This window comes from Oryzias latipes, chromosome 12, assembly GCF_053564925.1.
Source record: "Oryzias latipes strain Hd-rR chromosome 12, Olatipes_Hd-rR_3.1".
In the NCBI taxonomy this organism is placed as follows: domain Eukaryota; kingdom Metazoa; phylum Chordata; class Actinopteri; order Beloniformes; family Adrianichthyidae; genus Oryzias; species Oryzias latipes.
In genome coordinates this window covers 12,127,868-12,147,651 of record NC_136248.1, presented here as the reverse complement: position 1 = coordinate 12,147,651, position 19,784 = coordinate 12,127,868, and the positions used below count along the sequence as shown (strand labels likewise).

Below are 19,784 nucleotides of genomic sequence, written 5' to 3'. Positions count from 1 at the left end.
TGAGCCGGCAGATATGCTCATTTTTATAACAATAAAAAGAACGGAAAAAAATGCACGGAGTGCAAAAATTCATTACAGAATATTCCATCACTGTCATAACAGGTTTCGGTGGTAGAGGTACTATATAAACTCATCATCCTCTCCTTTACTCTCACTCATGGTGCAGAGACTTAAGCATAGTAGGACAAAATAGCTCGGCAAAACACGGTGAAACACGGTAAAACAGCTATACAACTAAACACATTTTGTAAAAAACCCACAATTAAACCCAAATCCGTCCAGACAGGCAAAGGGAATGATATCCCAGAATCCCTTGCGGTGCCGATCTAACGGCAGCATCAAAGTTACACCTACTTAATTGAATTAATTTGAACGAAAGGAAAATAATTGTCTGAAAACTACGTGTTATTTTTAAGGTGACCTAACAAAAAAAATGATTTATCTTAACTGAAGCAAATAATTAAGTTAGATCAAAGTAAAAAAGTTTATCTATACAACATCCATATGTGGTCTCATCACCCTCTCATGGTGGAAAAAGTATTATCTGAGCTTTTTCATCCACTAAATCATCTTCAAATGGACACGCCATGCTGCTTCACCTCTCTGTAAACAAACTAATCTTCAACTAAACCTGCTCCGGACCAGGTTATGTTCAGAGCATGAGTTGCCATGGTAACTTGACCTACCCTGAAACATACCTCCATTTCTGGAACCGAAAGCTGAGGTTATCAACTTCCTTAGCCTCAAACTTATCGTGGGAGCTAGCATAACCTGCTTTTGAAGGGATATGTCGAAACAACAACAAAATAAAATGGTCTCATTTCCACTCTTCCAAAGTCTTCTTTCTCCCTTCCACCCCCCCCAAACAAAATGTTCTTGCTGTGCCCCTGTCGCCTTGGATTTTTTTAAGCCTTTAAAAAGCAACAGTTGTTAAAGGAAAAATACCCCCAAAATGCATTGCACTTTGATACATACAGTGGAATATTATAGAGTGGAAAAAAGCTTTTTTTTAAGTCAATGTATCTTTAAGAGAGATTAACTTACATTTACTTTGAAAGCAGCTTGTAAATGGGTGTTAAAAAGGACATAATAACACAATTATTGTGTGGCATTAGGTGACATTTGGAACAAAAAATAATTTAAACGTAATTGTCTAAAAAACGCTTAAATTATGTTAAATTGTTTTTCTCCATCAACATAGTCTTTGTTGCGTGGTTTTTACTCTCCTTGAAAACATTATTTTTACTTGAAAACATTATTCTTGCCAAGAAGTAAGGGAGGTTTGGCTCTACCAAATCTAAAATTTCACTTTATTTGGGGTTTTGATTGTTCTTTGTACCTTTGTTTATGGTTGTATGAATGTATGGGTAACTGAATTGCTTGTCACATCGTGTATTTTTTGTTTTACCTGCTGTACACCATATTAAATGTGGATTTACGGTCAAACTTGTTTCAGGGAATTGTTATGTTTGTTTTGTGTTGTAATTGAGAAAACAAAAATAAAAAGTTCCAAAAAAAAACATTATTTTTCATTGTAGAGGGTGACACTGATTGTTATTATTTTTGTTGTTGTTATTTATGTACAATCGTTGAGTGAAACAATATATTGTCTGTGTTGAAAATAAATACAAAAATATCGGTATGTGTATATAAGTTATATATTTATTAATTTCACAAAAAAATGAAATCTTGGTCATATGTTTTCATTATTATTTTATATTTAAAAAATCTTTCAGGAGTTGTTTTCCACTTCTGACCTGTAGATGGCAGTGTTACCAGCGCAGACCTCAGCACCGCCGCAGAAGAAGTGTGGACACCTCAGTACCAGGACGACTGATGCTCGGTTATGGGGTACGCGTGACCTTATATCTAAACCTATGTTTCTAAATTAACTATAAAATGATGTAGACGCATGGATATAATATTTAAATTTATTCTGCTTTGAGGTTTAGTGGAAAATGTCTTGTTGTTGGAAGCTCGCGCGCACAATTTTAGCTAATCAATGGAGACTCAGTCCGCCTACACAAAAAGCAGCATCTGCTGCTGTTCGTTTGCCTGTCATTCGATCATTCGATGCTTTTGCTGGGATTAGATTAATTTATCTTTATTTCCCTATGGAAAGATGAATATAATTGATTACAGAGAATGCAGTAAAGTTACTAGTAATCAGTTAAAACGTTTCAAAGGCACAGACGTAAATATTTCATAATTACATTTTCTGGAGGACTTTGTGTCTCTTCACCATCTGCCGCCACCCTTTTACTGTGACGATTACATGATCAGCGGCTGTCACATATATTTGTCTGTCAGGAGACATAGACAAACCTGTACTTTTGTTGTCCTTGGCCTGGATTCACTTGTTTCTTCCAGGCCAGCATCATATTAATAGAAAGAGGTCAACATGATATAAGCAGGCTTTCTTAAAGGTCAACTGGATCTTTAGCAGGAGTAAGGTTAGACCAATGTAGACAGTTTAGTTTTCCATCAAGTTTGAACAAAGGAATCATTAAAAGTCAGAGATTCCAGATTTTGGTCCAAGTCATCTCCATAAAAGAAACAGCTGTTTTCTAATCATGTGGATGCATCAGAATGGAGCAGACCATGGAGCTTGTGGCCCGCCCTGCGTTTTTCCGACGTCACAAATACAATGTTTTTCCAATTGCATTTTTTTTGTCTGCTCCAGATTCACAACGATTTAAAGAAATGCTCAGAAATGCACTTTAAGCTTAATTTTCTTTATATGTCCTCCAGAATCAGAAATATGCTACAAAAACATGTTAAAAACAAAAATTTCATTGGACTGTGTCTTTAGTGCTTAGAGTCAAACAGGGGGGCATTGGGCCCTATTTTTGGACCGAATGCAAATTCCTCCCCTACCTTTCAGGCTTCTTCCTATCCCTCCAATTGTTGTGGCATTTGGAGGGATAGGGATGTCTAAGATAGTTTTTTGAATAGGAAGCCTTTGCGAGGGTAATCCGCGTTGCGCTGTGCTGCAAAACACATTTCTTCATGTTGCTGTTGCTCTGAAGTACAGACGTTTACATGTAATTGGTCCGAGTGAATACTCGATTCTAATTGGCTGCTGGGTGTGCATTAAAAAGTGTTAACTGCATGCCCCAAAAAGAAGTTACGGTCACCTATTTTAAATCATCTGTATCACTGCGCCTGCTTCGTTAAAACAACCTTTAGCTTCATCATCTGGACAAGCGGTAATAGAAGAGCTTTCTCTCTGAACTGATGCTTTATTTAACCCATCGGGATGATCAACATATATATATCGCCGAATCTTGACTGGAGCTGTGATGCGGCGCCTTGTCACGTTACCATGACAAGGCGCCGCACCAGGTAACAAATAGTCCGCTTTTCTTGAAAAAAGAGATCCAAATCGGAAAAAAAAAACAAGAATTAAGGACTAAAAACTGGTTAATATTTATTCTTTTGTAAGTGACCATGGGATAAGTGGATTAATGGCCGGTTCAGTCTTCCACGGCGTGCATTAAAAAGTGATAATGCACACTATGTCGGCCATTAACCCTTACATAAGTCATGACTTATAGTTTTAGCATGATTTTTTGGCAGCTACTCGCTAATGTGGATGACCAGCAACTATTAATGATGTCATCGAGTTGGAGTAACGTCCGAATTAGAAGACACTATTTTTCGATAACTCTTTGTTTGGAGGACTAAATTTAGGGGTAGGGAGAAGCCGAAGGGTTAGGGAAAGAATTTGGATTCGGCCTTAGTCTTTGTTATGACTTGACTGTGGAATGGAACCCACAACCTACCACTGCCTGGGCGGACACTCTATCACCAGGTCACTGAGTTGAGAATCTCTCAGTTTACTTCATAAAACAGTTTTTTGGATGATACCACTGAGAGATGGATGCATTTGGTTACAGTAATTGGATTTGAGAAAGTAAGACGACTCTATTTCTGAGGCACCGGATTTTGCTCCGTGTGGGTGTCGCCCATTATGATGTCGACCTAGAGGGGCTGGTGCTCAGAGTGCAGGTTATTAGAAGAATACTCAGAAATGCATGAATGGATCAAAATACCGCTTTAGGGTTGTTTTTTGTGAGGAATTAACATTATAATACACTTTAAAATTTAAAAAGTTGATTTGACTTGTTATAGGCCCTTTAATAAGTGAACTTTGGTAAAATAGAAACATCCATCTATAAAATTATAGACAGTGGTTATCGGTGACACACAGTTTTTCCTTTTAGTTTATTTTCCTTTTTTCTTCTCCTCCAACCACAGCAACACTTTCCCTCAGTCAGTTCCTCCTGCTGCTGACCCTACCTCCTGATTGGCTCTTCGTTTAACATGCTTGGATTCTACTCCAGGCTGGACTCCTCCTCCTCCTCTCCCCTGTTGGGGGTGGGCATCGGAGGAGACAGCGCCCGCGTGCCTGTCAGCCTCGCTGTAGAAGCTGAGAAGGCTCAGGCGCTTTTACAGACATTCAGCTCTGCCTCCTTGCTGGCCTCAGCAGGACTCGGGATGTTCTGTGTGGTGGCAGATCACGCCCTCCAGCTGTCGGCGATCCAGCAACACCTGTGGCTTCGCGCTGTCTTGGACAATGCCACGCATGGAATTGTGGGGCTTTGGTCGTGGGCAGTTGTGATTGGACTGCGGAAAAAGAGTGATTTGTACGAGGTGCTGCTGGCAGGGCTGCTGGCGTCAATCATAGACCTGGACCACTTCTACATGGCTGGATCCCTGTCACTAAAGGTGAGATCTGCTCAACCAACCATGTTTGGCGGGAAGAGAATCATTACTGAAATATTGATTTGACTTGGTTTCCATTCACAAGTCCACCATTCGATTTCATTCGATCACTTTACTGTTCAAGTTTTCATTAGAAAAAAGCACAAGAAATTCTTTAAAAGTAACACTGATTCCTGAGTTTGATTAATTGATTTTTCTAGGTATAGATCAGCATTTTTACTTTTAAAAACCAGCTCTAATTTTGCAAGAGGATCTGGCTGCAGACGTCATCAGCCAAAACCATAGTCCCCCCCATATCCACCTAAAAATACTTTATTTGATTTATTTATTTTTACCTGTCCTGTCCAACAGCTTAATTTGTGCTATCCAAGGCACTTTAACATTGAGAGTTGGGTCATCTAGACCCCACATGCCAGTGCGCTGAACCTTTTTTCTTCAATGATTTGCGATCTTCGCTGGTTTCCATGGATTACATGAAATCCTCTTCACTTTTATACACCTTTGTCATGGTAGGGATAATACCTCAAATTAAGGATGGGGTCATTTTGACCCTTCAAGATATCACAAGTGTTAGCAAACAGATAAGAGCTTAAAGGGCTCTTGTGTTGGACACATTTTACTGTTACAATAGGGTGCTATGGGTCTTCACACACACAAGGTTTTGTATAAACCTCTATTGTATTTGAGGCTGAACTTTATTTATATTATTTATGTTTGTTTAGATTTCCTGTTGGACCGGACAGAAAAAAGAAGACAGAAGGAGAAAAAAAAATTTTTTAACTGGCAACCATAATGTTAACGTTTTTAGGCTCTAAGAAGAGTTCTTTTTACAATTCTGAACACTTGTTAATGTCAATTTTGAAAGTACTAAAACGATTACAGATTTTGCCCAATTTTTAGCTTATCTTGCTGACTGTTTTACTGTTGTTGCAAAGCAACATATAATCCCGCCACAAGCTCGATGAGTTGTCTTTCTCTTAAAGCGGCGTCGCTGCCTGAAACTGTACAACTGCTGCTGCCATATCTCATTGTTTTGCTGTTTTCTTCCCTACTATTGTGTATTTTTTATGGCTCATACATCTTATACATTTGTTGTTTTGATGTTCTAAAAGTTGTAACTTATTTTTTTTAAATTGCTTCGCAAAAAGCAGATCTGCATTAAAGGGGCGCAAATATGATCAACTTCCATTTCAAACCTACAAAATAAAGTACATACTAATTTAAAAAAGGACACAGTAAATTCAACATTGGGATGTACTTTTGAAAATAAAAAACTAGACATATTCTGAATAATAAATTAAATAATCAACCAGAAAAAAACCCCTCTTCTTTTGCCTAAAGTTGTGTCATTTGCTCTTCTGACTGATGATGTTTAACGCCATCGGCAGCTAGGTCCCTCTCTCATTTTGATCATTGGCTGGACATTAGAACTGCACCAAGTGGGTATTACGTCACCTAATGGTTTGCTTCCGGCTCCAACCATATTAAGTCAATTTAGTTGTCATTTTATTGCGTCTAGCTTCATGTTGGAGCTAGACGTCAGACGAGCTACAGTCAGTGGTCTGAGTCATTGTTTCTCTGGAAACGACACTTGCCAAACAGGAGTGGAGTATTGGAGTCTAATTAATACAATAATTTTAAAAAATAGATTAGTTATTATATACCCTTTTTTTCTTACATTCTCAAAAGAGGGTAGGTACTTATACACCGTTACATTTACTATAGTAACTTGTGAGAAGTAAACAAAAAAAAGCAGTATTTTTACTCTACAAACCCACAAATTTACAACAGTAATTGTATATTTTACAACCTGTAATGAAGTTGTTAAATATATCTATAAAACTATCTGAAGCTAATATGTAGTTCCTGAGAGGTTGTAGACTTTTTTTAAAAATTCTTTTAGAGATCGTATTCAGTTCTGTTTTGTATACTGTTATGTCTCAGCCGCAAATACAACATGCGCCTTCGACCGGAATACATATGATTCAACTCTTCCAAGATTAAAAATTGGATCAAATAAGCCAGGAAAATTTCGAGCTCCATGCCTGGTTCACTAATCCTCTCTGACTCACGTGACACGTTACTACGCAACAGGACATTCGCCGAGGTAACGGCTGGAATTATCTAAAGCAGGGGTGTCAAACATACGGCCCGCGGGCCTTATTCGGCCCGCCAGGTGGTTTACTCCGGCCCACACATGAAGAGTAACAATCATGATGATTAAAAAAAGAAAGCAAGTTTCTAGTCCATTCCTGTGGCGAGTTATGATTTTTTAAAGAAATAACCGAAATGTGCAATTCCGCCACTAGGGGGAGCAAAAGAAAGGAAAAACAGTTCAGACAGCACATCTCTGCACGTGCCAAAAGCGAAACATAACAGCTCTGCCTCTGGGTAGGATGCACCTTGGTTCCCTGTGAGCTTTACCGCTGTTATCTTGCTATAAGGATGATCATTAGCGACACCTTAATGACCAAAATGTTGTCAAACGTGAAGTGGAGTGAAGAGCCTTCCAGGAAAAATGGACAGAGTTTTTTCTTTCTTTCACAAAGCTGAATGCAAAACCCAAATGCTTTGTATGTCATCAACATCGCAGTGCTCAAAGAATATGACATTCAGCACCACTGAGAGACTTACCATAAAGAAAAGTTTCTGGATTGCTTTAGTGTCAGATGTAAAGTATTCAGTCTGTATTAATTTGAATAGACCAACTTTTCTTTAATTGAAATTAATTTTATTTGAGATCCATTTACCCCAAGTGATTAGGCTACTATGTTAATTGAGGCATTTTTTCCAACTGAGTAAAAAACTAAAACAAAGCTGTTATTTTGCTTTTATGTTACTGGTCCGGCCCGCTTGAGATCAGACGGGTTAAATGTGGCCCCCGAACCAAAATGAGTTTGACACTCCTGATCTAAAGGCTAGACTCGTTCAAATTCACAGCTGTCAACATCCGGCCGATCCGCTCAATGAAGGACGCGGCCATCTTTGACCGGGAATCTTCCCCTATTCTGTGTTGAATATGTTAAAACCCAGCAGAAAATTAAAACATTTTAATAATTTAATTAATAGATTAATTGCTTTTAACTTTACTACGCGGGTTCAGTTGGAAAATCACTAAAAGGCTGTCTGTGTGTCTGTGTCTCCATGCTCCTCCAGGCTGCTGTGTCGCTGCCGCAGCGTCCTCCCCTCCACTGTTCGTCTCTAATCCCCGTAATCTGCCTCACCCTCCGCTTCTTCATGTGGATCGGCCGCCTCAAAGACGCCTGGTGCTCCCTGCCATGGATGCTCTTCATCTCCATGGCGACGCACCACGTTCGGGACGGCGTACGCCACGGCCTCTGGGTTTGTCCGTTTGGCAACACTGCCCCCGTCCCCTACTGGCTGTATGTCAGCACCACAGCAACTCTTCCTCACCTGTGTTCGGTGCTCATGTACCTGACCGGAACCAGGGATGTGATCTCCACGAAGCACGGAGTGGCCATCGATGTTTAGATGTCACTAATGCTCGTTTGGTATGGATCCCCACTGTTTCAAAACAAAGTCTGTGTGTAGATACTTTGAAATCACTGGACGAAAATACCCAGCATTTAAAAATGAACAGTTTTTTTTTATTTTATGTGAGATGAACACGATCACAGAAATTAGAGAATACTTTGGTTTCAGCATTTGTCTGAGAAAGAGATGTTCATTACAGCCAACCGTAGTTTTTTTCCTTTTGTTCATGTTTCAAAATTTAAAAATTCTATTATTCTTGAAGTGATTCTTCATGTCACATTTAAGATCTCCACCACTCCAGCCTCGTCTTATCACCAACCAAATGTCAACCAAAGGTCTACCACAGGCTGAAAGAAACAGACTCAGTTACCCTGATCGTAGTCACCCTTTTGCACACGGAGGTACAGTGTTTGTCACAACGAGGAAATCCAGCAGTTGAGTAGAGCTTTTGTAAGACATGTTTTTCTATTTTAAATAACAGTTTTAGTCCATGGAATGACAGAGCCATTAGTAATCACCAGTGAAGAAAACCGCCAGCAGCATCTAAAGCTATGTTCACACCGGGCATGTGACACATTTAGCCCATGGTGTTCACACTGGACAAGCAGGGAGGGGCTTCTTCTTCTTTTTCTACTGTTTACTAGTTGGAAGAGGCTAAGTAAGAAATTTTGAAGGGGTGCAAATCTTGCTATTTGGGCACAAAACAGTTCCTTGCTAGCGTCCTTGCAATGTTGCAAAGGAGAGTGGCCTTGGTTTATCGTTATTTATACTATGGTCTGGCCGAAGACTCGATTCTGATTGGCTGCAGAGTGGGGATTAAGTAAGGGATAGTTCCAAATGAAGTGTGCATTATCAGAAATTTATGGACAATGTGGAAGCCTGTTGCTAATTTTTGAGCATGCAAACCTCGTCGGGCACTATCCCTTACTTGAAAAACAAACGCAGACGTCATCAGTCTCGTTGCCGTGTCTGGCTTCACAAGATGAACCAAATCCATGTCCCTGATTGGTCGAAGTTCAACTTGGTTTACCTTTCAGTGGTCAAGCGCTTTGTACATAGAGCCCAAAAACAGTCATAAAAACCTGTGAGTTTAGAACGCGGAAGCCCAAAACGTGCACTTATTTAAAAATATAGAAGTGCACAATAACTTTTATTGGAAGCGGCCGCTTTGCATCTCTGTATTCATTCCACAACTCGGAATGAATAATAGTACTTTAAAATTACTACTGGAATTCTCGGAATAAGATTGAAATATTACCTTTTCCTTACTCAACTTAAAAGTTGTTCTGATTGTGATTTTGGTCTTTTGGATTTTCATAGGCAGCTGTGTACAATCATTGTTGATTTTGGAAAGATTTGTTTTTCTTGGTTAGAGTCAAATCTGCTTATTTCCACCTGAACTGAAGTCTGTGGATGAAGTGAATTTCTAAAAAATGAATGATTTTAAAACTGGAACTAGTTCATCTTTTAGATAAAACCACATATTCCACTGATTCTTCAATTTACCAACTCTCTGCAGAGGTGCCAAAGCAGCTGTTGTTTTAAGGCATGACACTTCCACTGTCCACTGAGTCACGAAGCAAAAGGATTATGTAAAACTTGAATCACATTTAGACATTTATTGCCAGATGAAGCTGGAAACATAAATATGAAAGTTTGTCAAGCTGTGTGTTTGAAAGTACTGAGTAACAATTTTAGGTCAAAAGCTGCGCCATGCCACTGGGCTTTGATTCGGTGCAGATCTTTTAGGATTTATCTACTACATTTAGATGTACAGTTGAATGGAAACTGGATTTGTCAAATTTGTTATTTATCATTAATACATGTCATTAATATACTCTTTAACACCTAAATATTATTCACCCGCTGTTTTACATGACACATATTGTATGGAAATATACCGGTAGTTGGAGTGTAGAAATGTGTATTTATTGAATGTAAACATACTATTTGTTTTAAAAGCTGTGATGTTTTTTGTTTGAACATAATTTTTAAGCATCAGCTTAAAAAGTTTTTACTTATATTTGGGGGTTGAGGTTGCAGTTCTTATTGTCCACTAGATGGCAGCCACCTCTTTTTTCTAGAATACATTTTACCTATGATTTCTGCACTTAACTCTGGATAGTAAAAAGATAAAAATGAAAATGTGATTAAGCTCAACATTCCTACATCAAATCATCATAATTTCAGGGTTTTTCTTTGCCTTTGTTTTACTAATTATTTATTTTTTGCTGTGTGCATGAAAACCTTTTATTGCAACGTTTTTTCTTAAAAAATGTTTTGTACATCTGTGCAACAGTGGATGTTTTGGTTAAACATTCATTGACAAATGTTTGTAGTAATGGAAATGACCATCATCCCTTCAGCCACGTCATGTCCAAACCTTTCTGCTGCTGCTGCTGCTTTGATTTAAAGTGTGATGTCAAATATGCAACATTAAGTTGAAATCTGCACTTTTTTTGTATGGCAGTTTTGTTATTACTGGGCAAAGACTAGATACTGAGAAGGTTGTTGTGATGTATGGTAGTGTCTTTTATCTTAATAAAAATTAATCCTGGATAAATATCATCTTTATGCAACTTTCTTTGGTTCTTTCAAGGTTATATTTTCTGGTTTCTGTTGATGTGAATCAAAGCTGGCTGAGATGAATATGATTAAGTTTAAGGTCCATATAAATATTAACAACCCCTTTAGAAGTGGAAAAATCAACAGAAACATTATGCTGTTTCTCTTCAAAAGGAAAGTTTTTCACCTTTGCTTGGATCGCTAGACTGCATGTTTAACCCTTGTGCTATCTTAGAAGACCCCACCCTTATATTGACGTGTTCTCCCTACCATGACAAAGGTGGATAAAGGTGGAAAGATTTCATGTAATCCATGGACACATGGAAAAAAAAGTCTAGTGGGTCTAGATGACCCAACTCCCAACGGTAAAGTGCCTAGGAGAGCACAAGGGTTAAGTACTGACATCATTCTAAAAATAAATGTTAGTCCTTTTTTACATTTTTAGTAATGCTGTGTTTCCACTCCTTAGTATCTAAAGTAGGTCTCTTTCAAAGCTTTGTGCTGTGCTGTTACAGATAATTGGGAATATCCTGAACAGAGCAGGAAGGAAGAGGATGGACCGATAACACTGCTATTCTGCTGAGCAGACACATGAACTGACTGCAGTTTTCTCCTTTTGCCTCATTTACAGGGCTAAGGAGATATTTCTTATGAGTCAGAAGTGGTCCCCGAATTGCATTTAACCCTTGTGCTATCCTATGGGGTCAAGATGACCCCTACCATGACAAAGGTGGATAAAGGTGGAGAGGATTTCATGTAATCCATGGAAAACAGTGAAGATCAAAAATTATTAAAGAAAAAAGTTCAACGCACTGTCTAGTGGGTCTAGATGACCCAACTCCCAATGGTAACCCTTGTGCTATCCTAGGCACTTTACCATTGGGAGTTGGGTCATCTAAACCCACTAGACAGTGCTCTGAACCTTTTTTCTTCAATGATTTGTGATCTTCACTGGTGTCAATGGATTAAATGAAATCTTTCCACCTGTATCCACCTTTATCATGGTAGGAATAACATGTCAATGCAAGGGTGGGGTCATCTAAGATAGCACAAGGGTTACAGCTTTCACCCTGAGGAAGCATGCATGTTTGTTCAATGGGAAATGTAAAGTAAACACAAAACCCTTCAACGTGTGGATCTGAAAAACGACTTTAGACAATAAAGGGTAGCACAAATGCATATTTGGGAGTCATTAGACACAGAAAGAATCTGAGAATGGAAAGTTTCTACAAGTAATTCTACAACTTTAGTTAAAATAAAGGCCATGGGTAGCGTTGTATGGCCCCCCCCATGCCAACTCCCCTTTGACGCACACTCACTGGCTAACTGGCTGCTGCACACTCCTCACTCTCCCACCCTGGTCAGAGCTGCATGTGAGAAATTTATGGGGAAAAAAACAATTTTTTCAAAATGGCTACTTTTCTGTTGGTTTCTCTCCATAACAAGCATTTTAATTTTTGGTCACCTGGGGGTGCCAAACAAGTGTAAGTAATTTTTAGGAGAACTGGTAAAAGTAAATTTTGGGGTTTTCTTGGTGACAAAGGCTTTTTTGTTAATATAGCTCACATTCTGAAAATGATGACTTCATGTCATATGATCATTTTATTGAGCTTGAACCGATTAAATTTCATTTTCATAATATTCCGGTAAAAAACGTGCGAGCAACAGGGGAAAGTCACTTTTGCTAGCTCGCCATGGGAACACTGTTCAAAATCTACAACTTCTATCCAACATTTTTCCCAATGTTGCTCGAGGAGTTAGGAGGCAATATTTTGAAATCCCTAGCAGAAGTCTACTGTAAATTTGTAATTGGTACTTAATTTAAAAAAAAATCAAGATAATGGCCTTTTCTCAAAGTCAAAGGTCAACAAAACTTTGATTGTCGCTGTAAATCATAAGATAAGCTGGCAGTATGTGTGAAATTTTGTGAAAATCGTAAAGTTTTGTTTACAATTGTGTAAAAATATGGAGAAAAATAAAAGAAAACTTTTGTAAGTGCCCCTTAAGCGATTTTGGCCCCATTCATTTTTATGACTGTTTCCCTCACTGTGACGTCATTTTTGGGGGGGGCGGGGGTTTCAATATGTCAACTGACTTTGTCATTGGGCATTAGGTGGGGGCAAATTCTGGTGAATTTTTGGGAAATTTTCTCTCAAATGCGTAGTAGGAAGAAAGTATGACACAGAGCGAAATAAAGTGATAAAATAGTTTTTATTTCACAGAAACATTCTAAGATAGGAAACAAAAACAGCTTATACCTGTTGAACAAATAAAGCAGGAAAAAACGAGACTATGTACATCAGAGAGTGCCAGCATGAGTGTTGTGGGGAGTTTTCAGATCCTCAGGCTCCATGTCCTGCTGCTTTAAACAACCGAGGGAAAATAAAAGAACAAGGTCCCCAGGGAAACTAAAAACTTCAGGAGTGATGTGAATATTTTCTAAAATGCGATTCAATTTCATGTTTTTACTCCTATTGTTTCTCGTCAAATTGGTCGCACGGACTGACTTTTTTCTCAGGTCTAGTGGAGACCTCAGGGTACGATTGTTCTGCTTAAAAAATAGTTTTTTAAAAGAGTTTTTTGTTTTTTAAAATGACTTGAATTTTTAAAAATGACATTGTTTGCTTCAATCATAATGTGCACCAAAGGTAAGATGCTTCACTTAATCATTTGGTCTGTGGTTTGAAAGCAGTCTAAAATTAAGATGGCAAGCAAAACCTGAACAAGGATTTCACTTTTGCAAAGAAAAGAAAAACAGCAGAAGAGTGAAATATGTCAGACAAATATCAATTCAGTGAATTCAGTCCATGCAGTAACGTTACAGCAACACAGCATGATAAATCTGGGGAAAAGTATGAGACTCTGGAATGCTATTACAGTTACAGTCTTAGCTCTTTTAAAGGTCAAATCGCTTATTTATGCTGTCTTTATATACTTACTTAAAAATTAACCCCATCTATTTAGTACTTTTTTTTTATCAAAACAACTTTAATCATTATGCTTTTTTTTTGCATGACTTCTTGTAATGCAGTAAGGGATCCACAAGGGGGCATAAACCAAAATTATTGTGCAATTCCCTTTTCTGCCATTTGATTAGATTAAATTAGATGATTTTATTTATCCCACGATGGGGAAATTCACTATATCCACTATATTCATGATATCCCATTCAATGCGATTTGATTCAATATTTGTCAAACGTTTCATTTTAAAACCAATTTTTCATAAAACTGAATACTGTCAAACTTTCAAAAAATAATTGTACATTTTTATGCAAATGTTTTGGCCTGTAAAGATACAAAGAGCACTTAAAAAGTAAATACCTTTTTGAGTTTTATAAATCCATATTGCAAGTTCACTGATTGTTTTTAAAAATTTCACCCTGATTTTAATATTCAGACTCCTTCCAGCATTTCTGACTACTGTATTTCTGACTGTATGTCATTCCGGAGCATAAGTCGCAGCAGCCCAAATATGAATAATACAGAAGAAGAAAAAAATAATGGAGTATAATGCTACATTCACGATAAGCATGTTAAGGGTTCTTGAACGTGCCAAATGCACATTCTTGGACGCGCATTTAGAGCATGGTGTTCACACTGGATAAGCAATGACGGGGCTTTTTTTTCATTGTTCTTTCATTTTTTACTGTTTACTAGTGCATGAACACCACCTAGAGCTTGGTAGAGGCTCGGTACCAAATGTGAAAGCGGTGCAAATCTCTTGAATCTCTCCAGGCTTTTTCTCTCACAGCTCTATTCATATATATGAAAGACACGGGTGGTGTCATATAATTCCGGCAGGGCACAAACCACAATTATTAATTTCTCATCCATAATAAATTTTCCCTTCCGTGAATTAGAAGGTCCATCCATACACCACTACTAAATCAGAGTACTTGACTGGTCAAATTTCGACCTGGTTTAACTTGAAACACGTGTTCAATGGCCGCGCTTTTTGTATTTACAGCCTAGAAACAGTCATGGAAACTTGTGTAGCTACGCACAAAGACAAGAGTTTTGAGCGCAAAGCCCAGAATGCGTGTTTGCATAGACTTTTCATTGGAAGTGATCGCTTCAACGGCCTATGGCAGTGTAAATGTAACTTTAGTCGCATGTTTGGGAGAAATGTATTTACAAAATACAGGAAAAAGAACGGACATTTCATCTTGAAAGGTAACAGAATAGACAATAATGGACTGAATATATGCACGCTTTACTACCGTTGATACGTATTTATTTAGCTTGATGACAAAAATGACGAATCTAGTAGATTAGCACAACATGTGTACAATTATTTAGATAACCATATCATTAAAGAACATGCTAACAAGTCAACTAAACTGTTGAATTCTTCATCCTCTGTGTTTTTTTGAACAGTTCTGCCAAGCCCTGTGTAAGACGCTTACTGTCACTTCTTCTGCACTGCTGCCAGTAGCAAACAGTGATACACAAACCTACAGTGCCCTCCAGCGGTTGTTGCTTTTTATTTATTTATTTTTAATTCACACAAATCGCACCTGATAAGTCACACTATGTGAAATTATGTAAAAAAAAACTGCGACTAATACTCCGAAAAATACAGAAATGCACACATTTAATGCTGGTTCCCAACTGAAGAGACATGCAGATAACCTACACAACTTCCAATCAATTTTTTTAAAAGTTTCCCTAGAGTTCCAACGTGATACATATTTTTACATTATAAGCTTTAACGGCTCTACGTGGGAAAAGTACTGAACATATGGTCTTCAGATCCGAGTCTTTCGTAGACATTTTTTTTAAACGACTTGAAAAAAGTATTTTTATTCATTTAAATAATTTAACGGGGTTGTTTAATATATGAAATATAAATTGTGAGAAAACGATTTTTTTTGTGTGTCATTGGTGTCCACTACCATGAATTTGATAAAAAAAAGTGTGCGGTTTTTATGAGATTAAGAAAACTGTCAGCAAAACAACACATAAGCACCACACTCAACATGACAAACATATATGCTTCTCCAAATTGTAATATACAGCAATAACATACATTAAGCTTCAAATGGATCCATGCATAATACGTGGAGCTAGCTTCAGGGAGCATTCAGTCACTAAACTCAAGTCAAGTTTGACTCAAATGCACCTTCTGTTTAAAAAAAAACAAAGAAAAAAAACTCAATTCCATCTGCAAGACCAACATTTGCAGATTATCCTGGAGGTAACTTCACACATTTTTCCATGTTTGCATGTTCAGTGGTAACTGCTTTTATCTACTTCTCACACACAAACATCCAAATTGAACTGATATCTAGTGTTATGTCATGTCAATAAAAACACAGCTGTGTTCCTAGTTTTCCCTTCCTAGCAAAGTGCCAATCCCTGCAACCATCTCTGGCTTTTTTCAGGAGGTCACTTGTAAAAACAAAAGAAACAAAAGTGCTGACAAACTTTTACAAGCATCATGTTTTGACTGGTGCCAGTTTTAGGCTAAACATCAAACACCATATTTCCCGTATTTTAATTTTTTTTTCTCCAAAAAAGTTTCTAATTTGAAAACTTTTTAAATCATAAATTTTATAAGAAAAAATGTTTAAGAAGGGGGTTTTAAAGTTTTCTGTGCTAGTAAGATTTATTTAAAACAAAAAAGTAAATTTTTCCATTTAACCTTCATAGATTTGCAATAATTTTTAGTTTTGCATAAAATCTTGGAATATTTTCTCACATAATTAAGTAGAAACAAACTTGATCTAAAGCAGGGGTCGACAACCTTTACCACTCAAAGAGCCAATTGGATCAGTTTCCCACTGAAATGAAAGCACAGGGAGCCGCAACTCTAGGGGTGATAGAAAAAAAATCGGTTCGCCGAAATATCGTGATTTGGCAATACTTGTATTGATTCGAAATGCTGTTAGGATACTTTATTTTAATTATTTATGAGTGTGATATTTCCTTTCATCTTTTGTCCAATCGTTTCTATTTTTTTCTTTAAATCCAGTAAACCCTTTGTAGCGGTGTAGCATTGTAGCGTCCCTTTACCACACTGAGGCACGAATACTTGATCTCTTTTGGCATCTTTATTCTGGTTACTGTAGGCCGTAACCAACGCCGTACAACTCGCCCAGAAACTCCTAAATCTCCCCCAAGAGCGTTTCTCCCCCTCGCTCCCGCACCAGCCCTCCTATTTTCTTTATTCGGGCCATAGCTGAACCCCATCGGTCCAAACTCCACAATGACAGGCTGAGTGACAGAACTGAGGGCCAACCAGCATCTCTGCCTGATGCGTTAAATGAACCCCGCAACCTAGAACATGACCCAACAGCCACCCAGTCCGCTACACTATATTCATTTTATGGATGAAGCAGCTTTTAGTTTGTTGCGGGTCTGGAATCATAAGCATTAAATCTAAACCCCTCCCCCGCCTCTCTACCTGTTCGCACTTTTGCAGCTCCATGTTGTTTTCCCCCGGGTGCAACCCCCCCGCCAGCTTTTTTTTTACACAGACAACACAACTCATGGTCATCATAGCAGCAAGTTGATAGGACAGTAGGGGCGCCCTAATGCAAATTTAATTAATTTTACGCAGAAATGGGTGGTCTTACTCTAGGAAATAAATGTTTTAAGTGTTTTTTTTTCTTTGAGCGCTCATGCTCGCCACTGACTGTCATTTTAGAAGAACTTTCCATCCCATAACAGACTCTGGTCGGCGTTCACAGCTGCAGACACGCCCCCTCCACGCGTTCACGCCGCTCTCTTCCTCCTGCCCGTTTGCACCACCCGACGGTGTTAAAGGCATCACGACGATCTTAGAACACGATAGTTATTTTACAAAAACACAGAGAGCCGCAGAACAGGATGAAAGAGCCGCATGCGGCTCCTGAGCCGCAGGTTGCCGACCCCTGATCTAAAGAAACACTCCCATCATCTTTTGATCTATTTTGTAAAAGCGTTCCTAGTGACCTTTTAATTAGTTATTGGACGGAACCGTTGACATGGAGCAACCCCTGATTCGCCAAGATTTGAATAAAAAAACATCTTATCTTAATTTTCTTTATATGTGTTCTCCATCAGAAAAATTGTTGCAAGAACAGGTTTAAAACACCAAAAACACAATTTTCATTGGAGCGGCTCCTTCATGTGGTTGGCTTGACTTCTCCAGAATTCAGTTACTATGCTTTTGGGAGTTTAGAGAAAAATTTGGAGATGATTTGAACAAAACAAACTAAATCTATTACAAATCTATGAAACAACAAAATGCTGGTGATTTGTGAAAGGCCAAAATCCTTCCCTCTTCTTTCATCTTTCATCCACTTTAGACATGATAGATGGAAAAAGGCACAAAAAAAATCAAAACTAGTTGAAATACGAGACAATATAGGTGTAATATGAAGAGACACAACATCCAACATAAGTGAGATAAAGTCAGTTTTCTATGCTGTCCCACACAAGACTTTAGGATTAGTGAGGTGGGGAGCAGAGGAATAATGCCAGTTATGGCTGCTTTGGCTTTGAACTGCAGACCGGCAAATCTTCTGCTGCCCTCAAAGTTTTCAGTCAGTGGGTTCAATCAACGTAATAATGGATGATTAAGAACTAGTTCCTTCTCAGCAGATAAAACTAAAGTGTGTGAAGTCTGAGGAGATGGAGGAGCAGCAGCTGCACTTCAAAGTTCAAAAGGCACACTCACCAAGAAGGCTGAGGACTCAGTCCACGAGGAGCAGCATCAGTTATACGTCAACTTAAATGCCCCAAATGTTACAAGTTCACTCATGCATTTTGGGTAGCATGAGTAGATCACAACTCTGAAAGTCTCTAAAGACTGCAAAAATCCTCCATTATTTGCACCATTTCTGTGGGCTGTCATGGATGCTGGATGGACTGAATGTGGACAGTCAGAGGTGTCAATGCTGACGGAAACGACCTGAGAAATGAAGAAACAAGGCAGGAGGAGTGAAAGACAGCAGAGCAAAGAGAAGGCAGCTCTGCATAAACATCTTTAGATCCCATCATAGTGACTTGGAGCAATGAAAGCAGCCATTCAAATGTAACGAATATGAGGACATTTCTCCCGGTTTACAATCTGTGGCTAAACGTCTGTGTGCCAGTCTTACAATTACAAACTGGCTGCCTATCTGAGAGGTTGTTTGATGGCTGTTCATAGCAGCTCTGTGAGTCATTTAGAGTTTTCCTAAAAGTGTGTCTTTAGTACAATGTTCAGTGAAATGTTTAGTCTTTTGTAGTGGTTTCTGAAATCCTGAAGGAAAAAGAAAATCCTAGCTAAACACCAAACTGTCACTGCAACAAAACAAACCGACAGACATGCAAGAAAGAAAGGGAGGGAAACTAAAAAATGACAAGTTGCTTTAGACGTTAATTCCAATACCTTGAATTTTAAAGGCTGCATACCGTCTGTGAGGGTTGAATTAGATTGGCATGGATTTCATCTTGACCACGGAGCTAGGTTCTTGTTTTGCGTTGTGTTTACGGCGCCTCCTTCTCATCCTGGAAGCAAAAAACAGACATTTTAGTCATAGAGAAATTAATGACACAAAGGTGAAGGCTGTTAGTGTGTCTATCTTACCACATAACTAGAAAAAGGGAAAGGACGGTGGTGAAGATAAACACAGAGAAACATATGAGGAGAATCATCAGGCCCAGATCACCATCATCCTCCGAATCAACGTCTGGATGAGAAAGGAAGAAAAGCCACAAGAGCTCAACTCTACAAACCAAGTGATGTGCAACATTAAAGTCCCACTCCGATCATCTTTTGATCTACTGTAAAAGCATTCCCAGTTGTCTTTTAATTATGATTGTCATTTTTAGTCAAAATCAAATAACCTGGGTCGTTTTCTAGGACAGTTTCTGCAGAGCGGCAAAAGCTTGTAGAAATTCACCTCTAGGTTGTGGGTGGGACCGTTGGAGCAAAGAACCCCCTCCCCTTCCCCGTTACTGAGAGCTCTCTGTCTCCCACTAGACCAGGGGTGTCAAACTGATTTTCACCGAGGGCCACATCAG

The 19,784-nt window shown here is 38.5% G+C and overlaps 2 protein-coding genes across 8 annotated transcripts in view; one reads left to right on the top strand and one right to left on the bottom strand.

The window, feature by feature from the left end:
* Nucleotides 1-1,719: 1,719 nt before the first annotated feature.
* tmem267 (transmembrane protein 267) lies at nt 1,720-10,786 on the top strand. Its single transcript, XM_004074872.4, has 3 exons — nt 1,720-1,851; nt 4,261-4,731; nt 7,885-10,786. The coding sequence occupies exons 2-3, from the start codon at nt 4,327-4,329 to the stop codon at nt 8,218-8,220; spliced, it is 741 nt and encodes a 246-aa protein (XP_004074920.1). The 5' UTR covers nt 1,720-1,851; nt 4,261-4,326; the 3' UTR covers nt 8,221-10,786.
* Nucleotides 10,787-12,980: 2,194 nt separating this feature from the next.
* il11ra (interleukin 11 receptor subunit alpha) overlaps nt 12,981-19,784 on the bottom strand; it is a 79,930-nt gene continuing 73,126 nt past the window's right edge. For 3 of the 7 annotated variants that reach the window (XM_023961192.2, XM_078956129.1, XM_078956131.1), the window contains 3 exons: nt 19,348-19,450; nt 19,173-19,268; nt 12,981-18,687 (listed from right to left, as the gene is read on the bottom strand). In XM_023961192.2, coding sequence (XP_023816960.1) covers nt 19,190-19,268; nt 19,348-19,450 — 182 coding nt within the window. In that variant the 3' untranslated portion in view covers nt 12,981-18,687; nt 19,173-19,189. Of the gene's footprint in view, nt 18,688-19,149; nt 19,269-19,347; nt 19,451-19,784 lie in introns of all 7 variants that reach the window. The other 4 variants (XM_023961193.2, XM_023961194.2, XM_078956130.1 and 1 more) reach the window with 2 other exon arrangements.